Below are 21,915 nucleotides of genomic sequence, written 5' to 3'. Positions count from 1 at the left end.
TCAATGTGGAGACTATATACAGGGGGTACCGGTACAGAGTCAATGTGGAGACTATATACAGGGGGTACCGGTACAGAGTCAATGTGGAGACTATATACAGGGGGTACCGGTACAGAGTCAATGTGGAGACTATATACAGGGTGTACCGGTACAGAGTCAATGTGGAGACTATATACAGGGGGTACCGGTACAGAGTCAATGTGGAGACTATATACAGGGTGTACCGGTACAGAGTCAATGTGGAGACTATATACAGGGGGTACCGGTACAGAGTCAATGTGGAGACTATATACAGGGGGTACCGGTACAGAGTCAATGTGGAGACTATATACAGGGGGTACCGGTACAGAGTCAATGTGGAGACTATATACAGGGGGTACCGGTACAGAGTCAATGTGGAGACTATATACAGGGGGTACCGGTACAGAGTCAATGTGGAGACTATATACAGGGGGTACCGGTACAGAGTCAATGTGGAGGCTATATACAGGGGGTACCGGTACAGAGTCAATGTGGAGACTATATACAGGCGGGTACCGGTACAGAGTCAATGTGGAGGCTATATACAGGGGGTACTGTTACAGAGTCAATGTGGAGGCTATATACAGGGGGTACCGGTACTGAGTCAATGTGGAGACTATATACAGGGGGTACCGGTACAGAGTCAATGTGGAGACTATATACAGGGGGTACCGGTACAGAGTCAATGTGGAGGCTATATACAGGGGGTACCGGTACAGAGTCAATGTGGAGGCTATATACAGGGGGTACCGGTACAGAGTCAATGTGGAGACTATATACAGGGGGTACCGGTACAGAGTCAATGTGGAGACTATATACAGGGGGTACCGGTACAGAGTCAATGTGGAGACTATATACAGGGGGTACCGGTACAGAGTCAATGTGGAGACTATATACAGGGGGTACCGGTACAGAGTCAATGTGGAGACTATATACAGGGGGTACCGGTAAAGAGTCAATGTGGAGACTATATACAGGGTGTACCGGTACAGAGTCAATGTGGAGACTATATACAGGGGGTACCGGTACAGAGTCAATGTGGAGACTATATACAGGGTGTACTGGTACAGAGTCAATGTGGAGACTATATACAGGGGGTACCGGTACAGAGTCAATGTGGAGACTATATACAGGGTGTACTGGTACAGAGTCAATGTGGAGACTATATACAGGGGGTACCGGTACAGAGTCAATGTGGAGACTATATACAGGGTGTACTGGTACAGAGTCAATGTGGAGACTATATACAGGGTGTACTGGTACAGAGTCAATGTGGAGACTATATACAGGGGGTACCGGTACAGAGTCAATGTGGAGACTATATACAGGGGGTACCGGTACAGAGTCAATGTGGAGACTATATACAGGGGGTACCGGTACAGAGTCAATGTGGAGACTATATACAGGGGGTACCGGTACAGAGTCAATGTGGAGACTATATACAGGGGGTACCGGTACAGAGTCAATGTGGAGACTATATACAGGGGGTACCGGTACAGAGTCAATGTGGAGACTATATACAGGGGGTACCGGTACAGAGTCAATGTGGAGACTATATACAGGGGGTACCGGTACAGAGTCAATGTGGAGGCTATATACAGGGGGTACCGGTACAGAGTCAATGTGGAGACTATATACAGGGGGTACCGGTACAGAGTCAATGTGGAGACTATATACAGGGGGTACCGGTACAGAGTCAATGTGGAGGCTATATACAGGGGGTACCGGTACAGAGTCAATGTGGAGACTATATACAGGGGGTACCGGTACAGAGTCAATGGGTTCGGGCACTGGTTAGTCGAGGTAATTGAGGTAATATGTACATGTAGGTAGAGTTAAAGTGGCTATGCATAGATAATAAACAGAGAGTAGCAGCAGAGTAAAACAGGGGTCTGGGTAGCCCTTTGATTACCTGTTCAGGAGTCTTATGGCTTTGGGGTAGAAGCTGTTAAGAAGTCTTTTGGACCTAGATTTGGCGCTCCGATACCGCTTGCCGTGCGGTACCAGAGAGAACAGTCTATGACTATGGTGGCTGGATTCTTTGACAATTTTTAGGGCCTTCCTCTGACATCGCCTAGTATATAGTATACCCTCTGTAGTGCCTTGAGGTTGGAGGCTGAGCAGTAATGCAACCAGTCAGGATGCTCTCGATGGTGCAGCTGTAGAACCTTGTGAGGATCTGAGGACCCATGCCAAATCTTTTCAGTCTCCTGAGGGGGAATATGTTTTGTCGTGCCCTCTTCACAGCTGTCTTGGTGTGCTTGGACCATGTTAGTTTGTTGGTGATGTGGACACCAAGGAACTTGAAGCTCTCAACCTGCTCCACTACAGCCCCGTCGATGAGAATGAGGTTGTGCTCAGTCCACCTTTTCCTATAGTCCACAAACATCTCCTGGCACCACAAGGCCAGGTCTCTGACCTCCTCCCTATAGGCTGTCTCATTGTTGTCGGTGATCAGGCCTACCACTGTTGTGTCATCAGCAAACTTGATGATGGTGTTGGAGTCATACCAGGCCATGCAGTCATGAGTGAATTAAAATATATATATATATATATTTCACCTTTATTTAACCAGGTAGGCCATTTGAGAACAAGTTCTCATTTACAACTGCGACCTGGCCAAGATAAAGCGAAGCAGTGCAACAAAAACAACAACACAGAGTTACACATAAACAAACGTACAGTCAATAACACAATAGAAAAATCTGTATACAGTGTGCAAATGAAGTAAGAAGGTAAGGCAATACATAGGCCAATAGTGGTGAAGTAATTACAATTTAGCAATTTACACTGTAGTGATATATGTGCAGATGAGGATGTGCAAGTAAAAAATATTGGTACGCAGAAGAGCAGAAAAACAAAAACAAATCTGGGGATGAGGTAGGTAGTTGGTTGATTGGGCTATTTACAGATGGGCTGTGTACAGCTGCAGTGATTGGTAAGCTGCTCTGACAGCTGATGATTAAAGTTAGTAAGGGAGATATAAGTCTCCAACTTCAGTGATTTTTGCAGTTCGTTCCAGTCATTGGCAGCAGAGAATTGGAAGGAAAAGTGTCGTGGAAAATCGGTTCAAAACATAACACAAGAACTTGTAAATTCAAATAGACTTTTAATACAATGTATCACAAGCCGGTACGATCCGCGGATCACACACCTTCCCAGAGCACTGGCTCTCTCTTTATACACAAATACACACACATGAGATCATTACATACATTAATTAAATTACTTCTCCGAGGTCATCTGCCACCATTATCCTTCATTTCAGGCTTCCTGCTTGTCTACGCCCAATAACGCCTGTATCCGCTCTTGATTAGATTATAATGGGGGCAGGACCCTCTTGTCTCCTAAAATAATATATGTCTATCTTACCCTAAGCACTTATGGCCTTTACCCTAAGCACTTATGGCCTTTCCTCTCTATTTTATCTTCATAATGGTGTCCTGCTCTTTCCATACATGCACTTTAAAGCACGTATGACTTTGGCCATCTGTTCATCTTTGGTTTCCTGTATTTACCAGAATGGCAAATGCACTCACGTGTTCCCTTCTCCTTCTCCTCCTTGCTCAATAGTGTGATATCTGTCTTTTATATGTCACAATAACTCCTACAAAGGCGACCAAAGGAGGAATTGGCTTTGGGGATGACCAGTGAAATATACCTGCTGGAGCACGTGCTACGAGTGGGAGTTGCTATGGTGACCAGTGAGCTGAGATAAGGCGAAGCTTTACCTAGCAAAGACTTATAGATGACCTGGAGCCAGTGGGTTTGGCAACGAATATGTAGCGAGGACCAGCGAATGAGAGCACACGGGTCGCGGTGGTGGGTAGTATATGGGTCTTTGGTGACAAAACGGATGGCACTGTGATAGACTGCCTCAAATTTGCTGAGTAGAGTGTTGGAGGCTATTTTGTAAATGACATCGCCGTCAAGGATCGGTAGGATAGTCAGTTTTACGAGGGTATGTTTGGAAGCAGGAGTGAAGAAGGCTTTGTTGTGAAATGGGAAGCCAATTCTAGATTTAACTTTGGATTGAAGATGCTTAATGTGTGTCTGGAAGGAGAGTTTACAGTCTAGCCAGACAGCTAGATATTTGTAGTTGTCCACATATTCTAAGTCAGAACCGTCCAGAGTAGTGATGTTAGTCGGGCGGGCGGGTGCGAGCAGCGATCCGTTGAAGAGAATGCATTTCATTTTACTAGCAGTTGGAGGCCACGGAAGGAGTGTTGTATGGCATTGAATCTCATTTGGAGGTTAGTTAGCACAGTGTCCAAAGAAGGGCCAGATATATACAGAACAGGGAGTACAGGACGGGACTGAGCACGCACCCCTGAGGGGCCCCCGTGTTGAGAATCAGCATGGCGGATGTGTTGTTGCCTACCCTTACCACCTGGGGGCGGCCCGTTAGGATGTCCAGGATCCAGTTGCAGAGGGAGGTGTTTAGGCACAGGGTCCTGAGCTTAGTGATGAGCTTTGAGGGCACTATGGTTTGAACGCTGAGCTGTAGTCAATGAATAGCATTCTCACATAGGTGTTCCTTTTGTCCAGGTGGGATAGGGCTTTGTTGAGTGCAGTAGAGATTGCATCATCTGTGGATCTGTTGGGGCGGTATGCAAATTATGGGTCTAGGGTTTCTGGGATAATGGTGTTGATGTGACCCATGACCAGCCTTTCAAAGCACTTCATGGCTACAGACGTGAGTGCTACGGGTCGTTAGTCATTTAGGCAGGTTACCTTAGTGTTCTTGGGCACAGGGACTATGGTGGTCTGCTTGAAACATGTTGGTATTACAGACTCAGTCAAGGACAGGTTGAAAATGTCAGTGAAGACACTTGCCAGTTGGTCAGCGCATGCTCGGAGTACACGTCATGGTAATCCGTCTGGCCTTGCAGCCTTGTGAATGTTGACCTGTTTAACTTTTTATGGTTGCAGGGGCAGTATTGAGTAGCTTGAATGAAAAGGTGCCCATTGTAAACGGCCAGCTCCTCAGTCTCAGTAGCTAATATATGCATATTATTATTAGTATTGGATAGAAAACACTCTAAAGTTTCCAAAACTGTCAAAATATTGTCTGTGAGTATAACAGAACTGATATTGCAGGCGAAACCCTGAGGAAAATGAAAACAGGAAGTGGCTTCTATTTTGAAAACTCCATGTTCCATAGCCTCCCTTTGCTGGATTTAAAGGGATATGAACCAGATTCCTTTTCCTATCGCTTCCTCAAGGTGTCAACAGTCTTCAGACATAGTTTCAGGCTTTTATTTTGAAAAATTAGCCAGAACGATAACATCGTGTCAAGTGGTCACATGAGTTTTGCTCGCGCAACAGAATTTGGATAGGTATTGCTTTTCCCTCTTCCACTGTGAAAGACATTTGCGGTTGATATATTATCGATTATATATTTTAAAAACAACCTGAGGATTGATTATAAAAAAGTTTGACATGTTTCTGTGGACACTTATCCCAATAAAGGTCTTACTAACATCGGCTGCGGAGAGCGTGATCACACAGTCGTCCGGAACAGCTGATGCTCTCATGCATGTTTCAGTGTTACTTGCCTCGAAGCGAGCATAGAAGTAATTTAGCTTGTCTGGTAGGTTCGTGTCACTGGGCAGCTCTCGGCTGTGCTTCCCTTTGTAGTCTGTAATAGTTTGCAAGCGCTGCCACATCCGACTATCGTCAGATCCAGTGTAGTACGATTCAATTTTAGTCCTGTATTGAGGCTTTGCCCGTTTGATGGTTCGTCGGAGGGCATAGAGGGATTTCTTATAAGGATCCGGGTTAGAGTCCCACTGCTTGAAAGAGGCAGCTCTACCCTTTAGCTCAGTGCGAATGTTGCCTGTAATTCATGGCTTCTTATTTATTTAAGATTTTATTTCTTTCATCACATTCCCAGTGGGTCAGAAGTTTACATACACTCAATTAGTATTGTTAGCATTGCCTATAAATTGTTTAAATTGGGTCAAACGTTTTGGGTAGCCTTCCACAAGCTTCCCACAATAAGTTGGGAGAATTTTGGCCCATTCCTCCTGTCAGAGCTGGTGTAACTGAGTCAGGTTTGTAGCACTCCTTGCTCGTACATGCTTTTTCAGTTCTGCCCACAAATGTTCAATAGGATTGAGGTCAGGGCTTTGTGATGGCCACTCCAATACCTTGACTTTGTTTGTCCTTAAGCCATTTTGCCACAACTTTGGAAGTATGCTTGGGGTCATTGTCCATTTGGAAGACCCATTTGCGACCAAGCTTTAACTTCCTGACGGATGTCTTGAGATGTTGCTTCAATATATCCACATAATTTCCATCCTCATGATGCCATCTGTTTTGTGAAGTGCACCAGTCTCTCCTGCAGTAAAACACCCCCACAACATCAAGCTGCCACCCCCGTGCTTCATGGTTGGGATGGTGTTCTTCGGCTTGCAAGCCTCCCCTTTTTCCAAACTTAACAATGGTCATTATGGCCAAACAGTTCTATTTTTGTTTCATCAGACCAGAGGACATTTCTCCAAAAAGTACGATATTTGTTTCCATGTGCAGTTACAAACCGTAGTCTGGCTTTTTTATGGCGGTTTTGGAGCAGTGGCTTCTTCCTTGCTGAGCAGCTTTTCAGGTTATTTTGATATAGGACTCGGTTTACTGTGGATATAGATACTTGGCTGATTTCTTTTGATTTTCGATGATGTCAAGCAAAGAGACACTGAGTTTGAAGGTAGGCCTTGAAATACATCCACAGGTACACCTCCAATTGACTCAAATGATGTCAATTAACCTATCAGAAGCTTCTAAAGCCATGACATCATTTTCTGGAATTTTCCAAGCTGTTTAAAGGCACAGTCAACTTAGTGTATGTACACTTCTGACGCACTGGTATCGTGATACAGTGAGATATAAGTGAAATAATCTGTCTTTAAACAATTGTTGGAAAAATTACTTGTGTCATGCACAAAGTAGATGTCCTAACCGACATGCCAAAACTATAGTTTGTTAACAAGAAATTTGTGGAGTGGTTGAAAAATTAGTTTTAATGACTCCAACCTAGGTGCATGTAAACTTCCGACTTCAACTGTATATAACCTGCATATTTTCAGGCCACATATTTTCAGGCCACAGAGGAACCTCCGTTCTAACAGCAGACTGAATGTTCCCTCCAGATTGGTCCTTAATCTGTTACTCTGCAGTCTGTGGAGTACAGTCTGGAAGAGACTGCTGGTGGGGGACCATCAATCTGTTCCTCTGCAGTCTGTGGAGTGCAGTCTGGAAGAGACTGCTGGTGGGGGACCATCAATCTGTTCCTCTGCAGTCTGTGGAGTACAGTCTGGAAGAGACTGCTGGTGGGGGACCATCAATCTGTTCCTCTGCAGTCTGTGGAGTGCAGTCTGGAAGAGAATGCTGGTGGGGGACCATCAATCTGTTCCTCTGCAGTCTGTGGAGTGCAGTCTGGAAGAGACTGCTGGTGGGGGACCATCAATCTGTTACTCTGCAGTCTGTGGAGTGCAGTCTGGAAGAGACTGCTGGTGGGGGACCATCAATCTGTTCCTCTGCAGTCTGTGGAGTGCAGTCTGGAAGAGACTGCTGGTGGGGGACCATCAATCTGTTCCTCTGCAGTCTGTGGAGTACAGTCTGGATGAGACTGCTGGTGGGGGACCATCAATCTGTTCCTCTGCAGTCTGTGGAGTGCAGTCTGGAAGAGACTGCTGGTGGGGGACCATCAATCTGTTCCTCTGCAGTCTGTGGAGTGCAGTCTGGAAGAGACTGCTGGTGGAGGACCATCAATCTGTTACTCTGCAGTCTGTGGAGTGCAGTCTGAAAGAGACTGCTGGTGGGGGACCATCAATCTGTTACTCTGCAGTCTGTGGAGTGCAGTCTGGAAGAGACTGCTGGTGGGGGACCATCAATCTGTTCCTCTGCAGTCTGTGGAGTGCAGTCTGGAAGAGACTGCTGGTGGGGGACCCTCAATCTGTTACACTGCAGTCTGTGGAGTGCAGTCTGGAAGAGACTGCTGGTGGGGGACCATCAATCTGTTCCTCTGCAGTCTGTGGGGTAAAAGTATTGATTTGAAGGAAAGACGAGCAGACTCTGGTAAGTCTAGAGGCTACATACAAACTATTATAAAGTTAGTTCGTCTTCAGACATTTAATAGTCCAGAGTAGGTTTGATCTATGATCACTGATCATCATGTGTGTAGTGCTGGGGAGTGCGAGGGAGCACTTTCAATTTGAGAATACACAAAGAAATAATTCTGATCAATTCTAAATAAATTATATTTAATGACCAGGTAAATGGTAACGTTACTGTTACAAAAAATATACCAATTTCTAATAACATTTTAGGACGGTTAGCTGAAGCTGAATAGTAAAAGAAAAAGTTGTAGGGTGGATTTGATTCATCTTCTAAAACAGGGCTCTCTGATCCATTTCCTGGAGAGATACAACCCTGTATGTTTTCCTTACTATTCAAAACTTGCGCACCTGATTAAAATAATTAGTCGGTTTATAACATAAATCAGGTTAGTTACAACTGGGGTTGGAGTGAAACCCTACCGGAGGGTAGAGCTCCAGGAACAGGGTTGGAGTGAAACCCTACCGGAGGGTAGAGCTCCAGGAACAGGGTTGGAGTGAAACCCTACCGGAGGGTAGCGCTCCAGGAACAGGGTTGGAGTGAAACCCTACCGGAGGGTAGAGCTCCAGGAACAGGGTTGGAGTGAAACCCTACCGGAGGGTAACGCTCCAGGAACAGGGTTGGAGTGAAACCCTACCGGAGGGTAGAGCTCCAGGAACAGGGTTGGAGTGAAACCCTACTGGAGGGTAACGCTCCAGGAACAGGGTTGGAGTGAAACCCTACCGGTGGGTAGAGCTCCAGGAACAGGGTTGGAGTGAAACCCTACCGGAGGGTAGCGCCCCAGGAACAGGGTTGGAGTGAAACCCTACCGGAGGGTAGAGCTCCAGGAACAGGGTTGGAGTGAAACCCTACCGGAGGGTAGCGCCCCAGGAACAGGGTTGGAGTGAAACCCTACCGGAGGGTAGAGCTCCAGGAACAGGGTTGGAGTGAAACCCTACCGGAGGGTAGAGCTCCAGGAACAGGGTTGGAGTGAAACCCTACCGGAGGGTAGAGCTCCAGGAACAGGGTTGGAGAGCCCTGTAATGATACATGCTGACCGACCTGATGGCCTTGGCTACATTCTCTGTCCTGCTACTGGTAGGACTATAACATTATGTGAACTGATCTGAACAGGTTTAGACTGGTCATCGATGATATGTAGGTTATATACAGTACATTCTCTGTCCTGCTACTGGTAGGACTATAACGTTATGTGAACTGACCTGAACAGGTTTAGACTGGTCATCTATGATATGTAGGTTATATACAGTACATTCTCTGTCCTGCTACTGGTAGGACTATAACATTATGTGAACTGACCTGAACAGGTTTAGGCTGGTCATCTATGATATGTAGGCTATAGCCGAGGTAGAGACCTTGATCTGCATATCACTAACAAACTGCTGTTATACATTATAACCTAGTCTACTTTACATAATATAACATCTACATATCACTAACAACCCACTACTATACATTATAACCTAGGCTACTTTACATAATATAAATTGGTCATTTATGATATGTATATATGCTCGAATTTATACACATAAGTATGAGACATGGCCTTGTGTTGCTGTACTGTCTATAACTACCTTAACAGTGACTTATTATTATTATTGTTGTTGCTGTACTGTCTATAACTACCTTAACAAACAGTGACTTATTATTATTATTATTATTGTTGCTGTACTGTCTATAACTACCTTAACAGTGACTTATTATTATTATTGTTGTTGCTGTACTGTCTATAACTACCTTAACAAACAGTGACTTATTATTATTATTATTATTGTTGCTGTACTGTCTATAACTACCTTAACAAACAGTGACTTATTATTATTATTATTATTGTTGCTGTACTGTCTATAACTACCTTAACAAACAGTGACTTATTATTATTATTGTTGTTGCTGTGCTGTCTAGAACTACCTTAACAAACAGTGACTTATTATTATTATTATTATTATTATTATTATTATTGTTGCTGTACTGTCTATAACTACCTTAACAAACAGTGACTTATTATTATTATTATTATTATTGTTGCTGTACTGTCTATAACTACCTTAACAAACAGTGACTCATTATTATTATTATTGTTGTTGTACTGTCTATAACTACCTTAACAAACAGTGACTTATTATTATTATTATTATTATTGTTGCTGTACTGTCTATAACTACCTTAACAAACAGGGACTTATTATTATTATTATTGTTGTTGTACTGTCTATAACTACCTTAACAAACAGTGACTTATTATTATTATTATTATTGTTGCTGTACTGTCTATAACTACCTTAACAAACAGTGACTTATTATTATTATTATTATTGTTGCTGTACTGTCTATAACTACCTTAACAAACAGTGACTTATTATTATTATTATTATTATTATTATTGTTGTTGTTGTTGTACTGTCTAGAACTACCTTAACAAACAGTGACTTATTATTATTATTGTTGTTGTTGTACTGTCTATAACTACCTTAACAAACAGTGACTTATTATTATTATTGACAGTTACCATGGAGATGAAATGTCACAACTACATGTTCATGTGATGCATTAAATCACCTGACTGTTTCTATGTCTGTTAGTAAATGTTTTATTTCTCAAAGAGATAATGAATAAATGAGAACAATTGGAAATCAATAATTAGTTGTCACTGTGTTAACCACAACCAACATGCTGGATCTCTGTTTAGGGGACAGTGCTCTAAAATGAGTCTCTCTGGGGAGAGAGAGGAGGGGGGCCCTGCCTCTAAAATGAGTCTCTCTGGGGAGAGAGAGGAGGGGGGCCCTGCCTCTAAAATGAGTCTCTCTGGGGAACATGACACCAAAGCTAAGAGGTAAGATGACAATTTTATGAAGATTTGATTAAGTTTATTTCCAAAATAAATAGCTATCTTAAGATGAATGCACTTACTGTAAATCACTCTGGGTAAGAGCATCTGTTAAATCAGGGGTTCTCAATCCGGGGTCTGTGGAGGTACTGCAGGGGTTCTCAATCCGGGGTCTGTGGAGGTACTGCAGGGGTTCTCAATCCGGGGTCTGTGGAGGTACTGCAGGGGTTCTCAATCCGGGGTCTGTGGAGGTACTGCAGGGGTTCTCAATCCGGGGTCTGTGGAGGTACTGCAGGGGTTCTCAATCCGGGGTCTGTGGAGGTACTGCAGGGTTCCACGGCACCCTGACTGTACTCGTTGCAATGGAAGACATTTGATAGAATTTTCACACGACACGACCACTTTGCCTACTCTTAATTATTAACTAATATAATGGAATGCATATTTTTTTAACCAATTCTGATCGTTGTTACCAGCAGAATTTTGACAATATTACCGTTACATCAACACACTCTTCACACCCGTTTAACAACTCTAAATAGCTTTGGCATAGTAGCATCAAGTCCCTCGCCAATAATGTTGCCTACAACGTTGCAACAATGTTCATATTCATCAGACACATATTACACCCTAGATGCCTTCAATTGCCCAATTTATAGCCACGCCCAATTTAGGATTGTTTTTTAACAATGTGATGTTGCGCTCCAAAGGGAGAACTTGAAATAACATGATGTAGATAATTAAATAATCAAAAGAAAAACGTGTTTATTAAACACTCTTAGAAAATAAGGTTCCTTATAGAACCAAAAAGGCTTCTATCACTTCCTTAAAATATGGAATCACTAAAAGTTAAATATATGTTTTGGTTCAGTGAAGAAGAACCTCGAGAGTTCTGATCAACAAAAGGTTAATGTTTAGATGATGTGAACCCAGCAGCCCTCCAGTGGTCAGATCAAGTCCACCTGTTTTTTCCAGCGCCGGCCAGGGATTCGAACCAGCCACCTTTCGGACACAGCTCCAACTCCAACTTGAGTTTCTCTTCAGAAATAAACATGAGTTAATCTGCCAAAATGAAGACAAAATGCTATGCAGTTATACATGGTATCACTTGTTATACATAATTATTATACATAAATCACTGCCAAAAGCACTAGACATACTGTTGCATGTAGGTCAATGTTATTTATGGATTGATCATATATAAATATAAAACATTATTTTTAACTACTACAAAGCAATTACATGTGGCGCAGGAACCACTGACTCACTGCATTATTCTATAGTATTATCAAGACACCTGCTGTTAACTCTTAACTACTTAGGACAGCTCACGAGGTGTCCTAAATATCTGCCGACTAGGTGGGACTAGAGACTTCATGCATAGCTTTAATGTATACCCATAAGTGTAAAATGTCTTTATTCTCAGCACTTATACGAACAATTTTCTACTCTGAGACACTTTGGCGATATGGGCCCAGATCTCAAAACATTGTTATAAAAAAACATAGAATGTTTGTTTAACATAATAATAAAAAATGAATATTACTAATGTAACCCGCTGTAAAGACTGGGTTTAGTTGATTGTGTTGCACTGCTCATGTCCGCGTTCTGGAACTGTCCTCGTCCCCGTACAGAACTGTCCGCGTCCACGTACAGAACTGTCCGCGTCCCCGTACAGAACTGTCCGCGTCCCCGTACAGAACTGTCCGCGTCCCCGTACAGAACTGTCCACGTCCCCGTTCGGTGTGGCGCAAGGCATATTGTCCGGTTACTCTGAGAGTTGTCTGAGGTGATCTTGGGGAATAACGACAGAGTTCACTACAGTGTTGAGACACCGAAGTTCAGTGTTCAATTTGCTTTTTTCTTTACGGTCAGGGACAGTATGAGTGTAGCCAGATCCTTTTCACTCTCTATTCTTGTTTCATTTTGTGGTTCACCGGATTCGTCATTTTCATCGAGACGAGGTACAGAACGACCAGCTAGCTAGCCAAGCTAGTCGGTACAGCTCGGTAAGCTAGCTAGCTACTATACCAGCAGCATCCTAGTTAACTTAGCTAACAATACATTATTCTCTCGTTGACGGATTCTGGCTACCTCTGTCCGGTTCTCCTCTCTTCATAGATGAACGGTAACTTTAGTGTTTAACCCCTCTGTGTCCAAGGACCGATCTTTTGAATATTATTTTCAGGGCGCCTCAATAGCAGGTATTGAACACCGGGTAAATAATCACTAGTCAGAGCCTCAACCTCAGTATACATTCATTATAAAAAACATCTTAATATCTGATATTGCGAGTAAACAACCTCGGAATAGAAAAGACAAGAGTGCGTCTTCCAGCCCACCAATAAATTACATCATTCAACCCTCCCGGTTAGTAAATTTACCTCAACATGCCCCCGGAGAAGGCAGAGTAACGACACCAGCCTTTTAGCGGGGCTGACAGGCTGACTACAACGCTCGCGTAAATGAATGAATTTCGTTATTAAAAATGACATACTGCTCACGAGCGTCTAGAAGTCAGTTCTATTTGTGACGCGATTCGCGCTGCATCTCCTCATTGGTTTATAGAAGCGGGTACCCACGTGCCATCTCCTCATTGGTTTATAGAAGCAGGTACCCACGTGCCATCTCCTCATTGGTTTATAGAAGCAGGTACCCACGTGCCATCTCCTCATTGGTTTATAGAAGCAGGTACCCACGTGCCATCTCCTCATTGGTTTATAGAAGCAGGTACCCACGTGCCATCTCCTCATTGGTTTATAGAAGCAGGTACCCACGTGCCATCTCCTCATTTAGCAAAAACATAAACATAAATTAACATAAACATACCTTCTTTAAACAACATGAGATAATTTACCAACATTTCTGAAAATGGATATATAGCTTTTTGGAATGAAACTCTTCTGATGTTTCCCCATCTGAGCTCAGAGTAGATGAGAGATGTAATGTTTGTCTCTGTTGTGTTGAAGTCCAATCAAGCAGGAGAGACCAGCCTCCCCTGTACCCAGCTGTGTGTCCATGAAGAGTGACCAGTCTATGGATCGTCCTATAAACATAGACACACTGGAGAAATGTAAGAGCTGTCTGCCTCATGTTGAATGCTGTTTTATAAAATTTAAAAGCTGTAGCTAAAGTACAGCTAAAGTAGCTGTGTAACTCAATGATATTGTAGCAGCCTTAACACAACACCTAGTGACCTCATCAAGTAGCAGCAGGGATGTGTTGTGGTGATTAATTTAGAGAGAGAGACAACATTAATAATACCATCAATAATACCAATAATAATATAATCAGTCACACCAGTCTGTAATGTATTATGAAAACATTTATTCTGTCAGTTAAGAGAATGTATTATTATAATTTAAAACTTTATAACAGTCCTACAATACTGTAGGCATTAAAACAGATGTAATATTAATATCATCTGTGTTATTTCTTCATTCAGATGAGCTTGCTGTGATTTGCCAACGTGAACTCAAATCTAATCTAAAGAAGAAGTTTCAATGTGTATTTGAGGGGATCGCTAAACAAGGAAACCCAACACTTCTCAATAAGATCTACACAGAGCTCTACATCACAGAGGGTGGAACAGGAGAGGTCAATAATGAACATGAGCTGAGACAGATTGAGACAACATCCAGGAAACAAGCAAGACCAGAGACTGCAGTCAAATGTAACGACATATTCAAACCCTTAACTGGACAAGACAAACGTATCAGAACTGTGCTGACAAAGGGAGTCGCTGGCATTGGAAAAACAGTCTCTGTGCAGAAGTTCATTCTGGACTGGGCTGAAGGAAAAGCAAATCAGGATGTCCAATTTGTATTTTCATTCCCTTTTCGGGAGCTGAATTTGATGAAAGAGGACAAACACACTTTCATTGAACTCCTCAATCACTTCTCAATGGAAACCAAACAATCAAGAATCTCCAACTACGACAAGTACAAAGTTCTGTTCATCTTTGATGGTCTGGATGAGTGCCGACTGCCCCTAGACTTCCGGAATAACAAGATCTGTTGTGACGTCACAGAGTCAACCTCAGTGGATGTTCTGCTGACAAATCTCATCAAGGGAAATCTGCTTCCCTCTGCACTCCTCTGGATAACTACCCGACCTGCAGCAGCCAATAAGATCCCTTCAGGATGTGTTGACCAGGTGACAGAAGTACGAGGGTTCAATGACCCACAGAAGGAGGAGTACTTCAGGAAGAGATTCAGTGATGAGGACCTGGCCAGCAGAATCATCTCACACATAAAGACATCAAGGAGCCTCCACATCATGTGCCACATTCCAGTCTTCTGTTGGATTTCTGCAACAGTCCTTGAACACATGTTGAAACATAAGAGAGAAGAGATGCCCAAGACTCTGACTGAGATGTACACACACCTTGTGGTGTTTCATACCAAACAGAAGAATGAAAAGTATCTTGGGAAAGAAGAGACAGGTCCACACTGGAATAAAGAGAGCATTCTGTCACTGGGAAAACTGGCTTTTCAACAGCTTGTGAAGGGCAATCTGATTTTCTATGAAGAAGACCTGAAAGAGGCTGGCATTGATGTCAGTGAAGCCTCAGTGTACTCAGGATTGTGCACACAGCTCTTTAAAGAGGAATGTGGGCTGTACCAGGACAAGGTGTACTGCTTTGTTCATCTGAGCATTCAGGAGTTTCTGGCTGCTGTATATGTGTTCCTCTCATTCATCAACAACAATAAGAATCTAATGGCCGAACCGCAATCAACATTCAGGAACTTATCTGCGCTGTTCAGAGACAAGCCTAAAGTTACGTTCTACAAGAGTGCTGTGGATAAAGCCTTACAAAGTGAGATGGGAAACCTGGACCTTTTCCTCCGCTTCCTTCTGGGCCTCTCACTGGAGTCCAATCAGAAGCACTTACGAGGTCTAATGACAAAGACAAGAAGCAGCTCAAAGACCCATGAAGAAACAGTCAAGTACATCAAGGAGAAGATCAGGGAGAATCCCTCTCCAGAGAGGATCATCAATCTGTTCCACTGTCTGAATGAACTGAATGACCATTCTCTAGTGGAGGAGATCCAAAGATACCTGAGATCAGGAAGTCTCTCAGAACCCAACCTGTCACCTACACAGTGGTCAGCTCTGGTCTTTGTGTTGCTGACTTCAGAAAAGGAGCTGGATGTGTTTGACCTGAAGAAATACTCCAGATCAGAGGAAGGTCTTCTGAGGCTGCTGCCAGTGGTCAAAGCCTCCAGAGCTGCTCTGTGAGTAAATAAAATGACATATAAGAACTAATCACCAGGAAGCATTATCCAGTTTAGAGACAATGATGTACATAATCCGTATATAATTTTATGTTGAAAAACGTATTGAATAAATGTATTGATGTTCACATTAGTATAACATTATGACCATACAGTTCGAGGAGACGGAAGACGAATCTATATGTTGTTTGAGAGAATAAACCAAATGCATCTGCCATTGTCCTTTTACACTACTGGTGTTAAATTAACAGTGTGTTTGTGAAGTCATGATGATCTCTTTGTCAGGCTGTCAGGCTGTGGAGTCAGAGAGGAAGGCTGTGCTTCTCTGCTCTCAGCTCTGAGGTCAAACCCCTCACACCTGAGAGAGCTGGACCTGAGTAACAATGACCTGAAGGATTCAGGAGTGAAGCTGCTCTCTGCTGGACTGGGGAATCCCCACTGTAAACTGGAGACACTGAGGTCAGTATTCCTGTAGTTGGTCAACAAGTGATAACTGTTCACCAGATCCACATGTGTTTACCAGACACACAAAGACAGTGAAGCTTACAGTTTTAAATTTGGTGTTATGCTCCAGCATTTTGGATTTGAGATATAATGTTTCATATTAGGTGACAGTACAGAATGTCACCTTTTATTTGAGAGGATTCATACATATATTTTACAGTTTAGATATGAATAGTGAATAATGATGAATAACAAAGTTATAGAGGCACAAATATCAGTATAAATGCTAATCTCTGTATCCCCTGTTATTGGTAATGGTGAGAGGTTAGCATGTTTTGTTGTAGCCTCTGTTATTGGTAATGGTGAGAGGTTAGTATGTTTTGTTGTAGCCTCTGTTATTGGTAATGGTGAGAGGTTAGCATGTTTTGTTGTAGCCTCTGTTATTGGTAATGGTGAGAGGTTAGCATGTTTTGTTGTAGCCTCTGTTATTGGTAATGGTGAGAGGTTAGCATGTTTTGTTTTAGCCTCTGTTATTGGTAATGGTGAGAGGTTAGCATGTTTTGTTGTAGCCTCTGTTATTGGTAATGGTGAGAGGTTAGCATGTTTTGTTTTAGCCTCTGTTATTGGTAATGGTGAGAGGTTAGCATGTTTTGTTGTAGCCTCTGTTATTGGTAATGGTGAGAGGTTAGCATGTTTTGTTGTAGCCTCTGTTATTGGTAACGGTGAGAGGTTAGCATGTTTTGTTGTAGTCTCTGTTATTGGTAATGGTGAGAGGTTAGCATGTTTTGTTGTAGCCTCTGTTATTGGTAATGGTGAGAGGTTAGCATGTTTTGTTGTAGCCTCTGTTATTGGTAATGGTGAGAGGTTAGCATGTTTTGTTGTAGCCTCTGTTATTGGTAATGGTGAGAGGTTAGCATGTTTTGTTGCAGCCTATGTTATTGGTAATGGTGAGAGGTTAGCATGTTTTGTTGTAGCCTCTGTTATTGGTAATGGTGAGAGGTTAGCATGTTTTGTTTTAGCCTCTGTTGTTGTTGGTAATGGTGAGAGGTTAGCATGTTTTGTTGTAGCCTCTGTTGTTGGTAATGGTGAGAGGTTAGTATGTTTTGTTGTAGTCTCTGTTATTGGTAATGGTGAGAGGTTAGCATGTTTTGTTGTAGCCTCTGTTATTGGTAATGGTGAGAGGTTAGCATGTTTTGTTGTAGCCTCTGTTATTGGTAATGGTGAGAGGTTAGCATGTTTTGTTTTAGCCTCTGTTGTTGTTGGTAATGGTGAGAGGTTAGCATGTTTTGTTGTAGCCTCTGTTATTGGTAATGGTGAGAGGTTAGCATGTTTTGTTGTAGCCTCTGTTATTGGTAATGGTGATAGGTTAGCATGTTTTGTTGTAGCCTCTGTTATTGGTAATGGTGAGAGGTTAGCATGTTTTGTTGTAGTCTCTGTTATTGGTAATGGTGAGAGGTTAGCATGTTTTGTTGTAGCCTCTGTTATTGGTAATGGTGAGAGGTTAGCATGTTTTGTTTTAGCCTCTGTTATTGGTAATGGTGAGAGGTTAGCATGTTTTGTTGTAGCCTCTGTTGTTGGTAATGGTGAGAGGTTAGCATGTTTTGTTGTAGCCTCTGTTATTGGTAATGTTGAGAGGTTAGCATGTTTTGTTGTAGCCTCTGTTATTGGTAATGGTGAGAGGTTAGCATGTTTTGTTGTAGCCTCTGTTATTGGTAATGGTGAGAGGTTAGCATGTTTTGTTGTATCGTCTGTTATTGGTAATGGTGAGAGGTTAGCATGTTTTGTTGTAGTCTCTGTTATTGGTAATGGTGAGAGGTTAGCATGTTTTGTTGTAGCCTCTGTTATTGGTAATGGTGAGAGGTTAGCATGTTTTGTTGTAGCCTCTGTTATTGGTAACGGTGAGAGGTTAGCATGTTTTGTTTTAGCCTCTGTTGTTGGTAATGGTGAGAGGTTAGCATGTTTTGTTGTAGCCTCTGTTATTGGTAATGGTGAGAGGTTAGTATGTTTTGTTGTAGCCTCTGTTATTGGTAATGGTGAGAGGTTAGCATGTTTTGTTGTAGCCTCTGTTATTGGTAATGGTGAGAGGTTAGTATGTTTTGTTGTAGCCTCTGTTATTGGTAATGGTGAGAGGTTAGCATGTTTTGTTGTAGCCTCTGTTATTGGTAATGGTGAGAGGTTACCATGTTTTGTTGTAGCCTCTGTTATTGGTAATGGTGAGAGGTTAGTATGTTTTGTTGTATCCTCTGTTATTGGTAATGGTGAGAGGTTAGCATGTTTTGTTGTAGCCTCTACTAAACCTTTGATTATTTTGATACATTATAAGTTAATTTGTCAGAATACTAATGACTTCTTCAAATAGGGGGACTAGATACATAAAGTGCTTTTATTTCTAAATGGTGAAACAGATATGTATTAAAATACCCTCAAATAAAAGGTGACATCATATACTGTCACCTCATATGAAACATTTGATCTGAAATCCAAACTATTGGAGTATAGAGCCACGTTTAAAATGTTAGCTTCACTGTCAAAATAGATATGGTGTGGACTGTTTACTCAATACAATCTAAATCTGATACCTCACTGTCATTATAGATATGGTGTGGACTGTTTACTCAATACAATCTAAATCTGATACCTCACTGTCATTATAGATATGGTGTGGACTGTTTACTCAATACAATCTAAATCTGATACCTCACTGTCATTATAGATATGGTGTGGACTGTATACTCAATACAATCTAAATCTGATACCTCACTGTCTGTCTTTTGACTGATTCTGCTTTTTAAACTGGTCTGGTCAGTCTACTATAATATTTGTACATTTTTCTCTCTTCAAGCAACACTTTGATAATTTGTCATTTCTAATAATGAAACATTAATATATGAATAGATATGGCAGGTTTCAGGACACTGATGTATCTGAATATGTTGAAAAAATATACTGCCACTATTTTCACCACCAAAGAATATCAGTGTGGTTTTAATATGATTTGACTCTTTGCAGGCTGTCAGGCTGTCTAGTCACAGAGGAAGGCTGTGCTTCTCTGGTCTCAGCTCTGAGGTCAAACCCCTCACACCTGAGAGAGCTGGACCTGAGCTACAATCACCCAGGAGACTCAGGAGTCAGACTGCTCTCTGCTGGACTGGAGGATCCACACTGCAGACTGGAGAAACTCAAGTATGTAGAGGGTTTATGTCAATGTTCATATCAGACATGTTTGACTTATCAGGCTGGTTAAGACAAACATTCTGATCACCACCTGGACAAAGTTATATGCTGACTGTGTGTGTGTGTGTGTGTGTGTGTGTGTGTGTGTGTGTGTGTGTGTGTGTGTGTGTGTGTGTGAGTTCAGGTGTATCCCTCAATGACTGTCTGTTCTTCTGCTTACCGCTACAGTGTGGAACATGGTGGAGAGAACAGAATGAAACCTGGACTTAGAAAATGTGAGTGTTGACTGCTGGGAAGAATATGACTAAGAATAAGTCTTAATTCAAGTTAAGTTAAAGTCAAAGACCACCATCATTACTTACTTGGTCATATTACATATCAGCTGTAGTTCTACAGAAGCAGAAATCAGGGACAACAACGTTTACAAAGAGTTGCTTTGACAATGTGTGTGTGTGTGTGTGTGTGTGTGTGTGTGTGTGTGTGTAATTAATGGGAATAAGTGTGTTTTATATTACCATACAGTATAACATATGATCATTCAACAAGTCTCAAGTTACCTTAACTTCTCCTTTTGATACCTAGAAACATCTACATTAAATGAATTAGTGAAAAGTGAGTTAACATTCTAATGTGAATGATGATGATTTCTAATATTGTGTCTGGTTTCATCCATCAGATGTCTGTGATCTCACACTGGACCTAAACACAGTAAACAGACACCTCTCTCTGTCTGAGGAGAACAGAAAGGTGACATGTAGGACAGAGAAGCAGCCGTATCCTGATCACCCAGAGAGATTTGAGGAACGTAGACAGGTGCTGTGTAGAGAGGGTCTGACTGGGCGCTGTTACTGGGAGGCAGAGTGGAGTGGGAGAAGGGCTGATATAGGAGTGACATATAAAGGAATCAACAGGAGAGGAAGGGGTGATGACTGTTGTCTTGGATACAATGACAAGTCCTGGAGTCTGTTCTGCTCTGACAACAGTTACTCTGCCTGTCACAATAAGAATTCCACTACCATAGACGTTCCCTCCTCCGGCTCCCACAGAGTAGGAGTGTATCTGGACTGGCCAGCCGGCACTCTGTCCTTCTATAGAGCCTCCTCTGACACACTGACCCACCTGATCACATTCACCTCCACATTCACTGAGCCCCTCTATCCAGGGTTTTGGGTTTGGGATGATGGTGACTCAGTGTCCCTGAAATAATAACCTGACACACACACACTGGACACACACTGGACACACACACACACACACACACACACACACACACTGGACACACACACACACACACTGGACACACACACACACACACACTGGACACACACACACACTCACTGGACACACACACACTCACTGGACACACACACACACACAATCACTGGACACACACACACACTCACTGGACACACACACACACTCACTGGACACACACACACACTCACTGGACACACACACACTCACTGGACAGACACACACACACTGGACACACACACACACACAATCACTGGACACACACACACACTCACTGGACAGACACACACACTGGACACACACACACACTGGACACACACACTCACACTGGACAGACACACACACACACACACTGGACACACACACACACTGGACACACACACACACTCACACTGGACACACACTCACGCTGGACACACACACACACACACACACACACACACTCACACTGGACACACACACACACACACTGGACACACACACACACACACTCATGCTGGACACACACACACTCACGCTGGACACACACACACACACTGGACACACACACACACACACACACACACACACTGGACACACACACTCACACTGGACACACACACACACACTGGACACACACACACTGGGCACACACACACACTGGACACACACACACACACACACACACACTCACACTGGACACACACACACACACACACACACACACACACACACACACACACACACACACACTGGACACACACACACACACAAACACTGGACACACACACACACTCACTGGACAGATACACACACACTGGACACACACACACGTACACACACTGGACACACACACACACACACA

General features: G+C 42.8%; 1 protein-coding gene across 1 annotated transcript; it reads left to right on the top strand.

Moving 5' to 3' along the window:
* The first annotated feature begins 10,949 nt into the window (after positions 1-10,949).
* LOC129843415 (NLR family CARD domain-containing protein 3-like) lies at positions 10,950-21,065 on the top strand. Its single transcript, XM_055912123.1, has 6 exons — positions 10,950-10,968; positions 14,357-16,199; positions 16,485-16,658; positions 19,653-19,826; positions 20,046-20,092; positions 20,494-21,065. Exons 1-6 carry the CDS (start codon positions 10,950-10,952, stop codon positions 21,021-21,023), a joined length of 2,787 nt encoding a protein of 928 aa, XP_055768098.1. The 3' UTR covers positions 21,024-21,065.
* The last annotated feature ends 850 nt before the right edge of the window (positions 21,066-21,915 follow it).

Source organism: Salvelinus fontinalis, unplaced genomic scaffold (assembly GCF_029448725.1).
Source record: "Salvelinus fontinalis isolate EN_2023a unplaced genomic scaffold, ASM2944872v1 scaffold_0132, whole genome shotgun sequence".
NCBI lineage: Eukaryota > Metazoa > Chordata > Actinopteri > Salmoniformes > Salmonidae > Salvelinus > Salvelinus fontinalis.
This window is presented reverse-complemented; position numbering and strand designations above follow the sequence as displayed.

What these genes read in the sequence shown, in the direction of transcription:
- LOC129843415 (XM_055912123.1), top strand. An exon ending in AAAGCCTCCAGAGCTGCTCT is followed by an intron (nt 16,200 to 16,484) that starts GTGAGTAAATAA and finishes TCTCTTTGTCAG; the next exon opens with GCTGTCAGGCTGTGGAGTCA. An exon ending in TGCAGACTGGAGAAACTCAA is followed by an intron (nt 19,827 to 20,045) that starts GTATGTAGAGGG and finishes TTACCGCTACAG; the next exon opens with TGTGGAACATGGTGGAGAGA.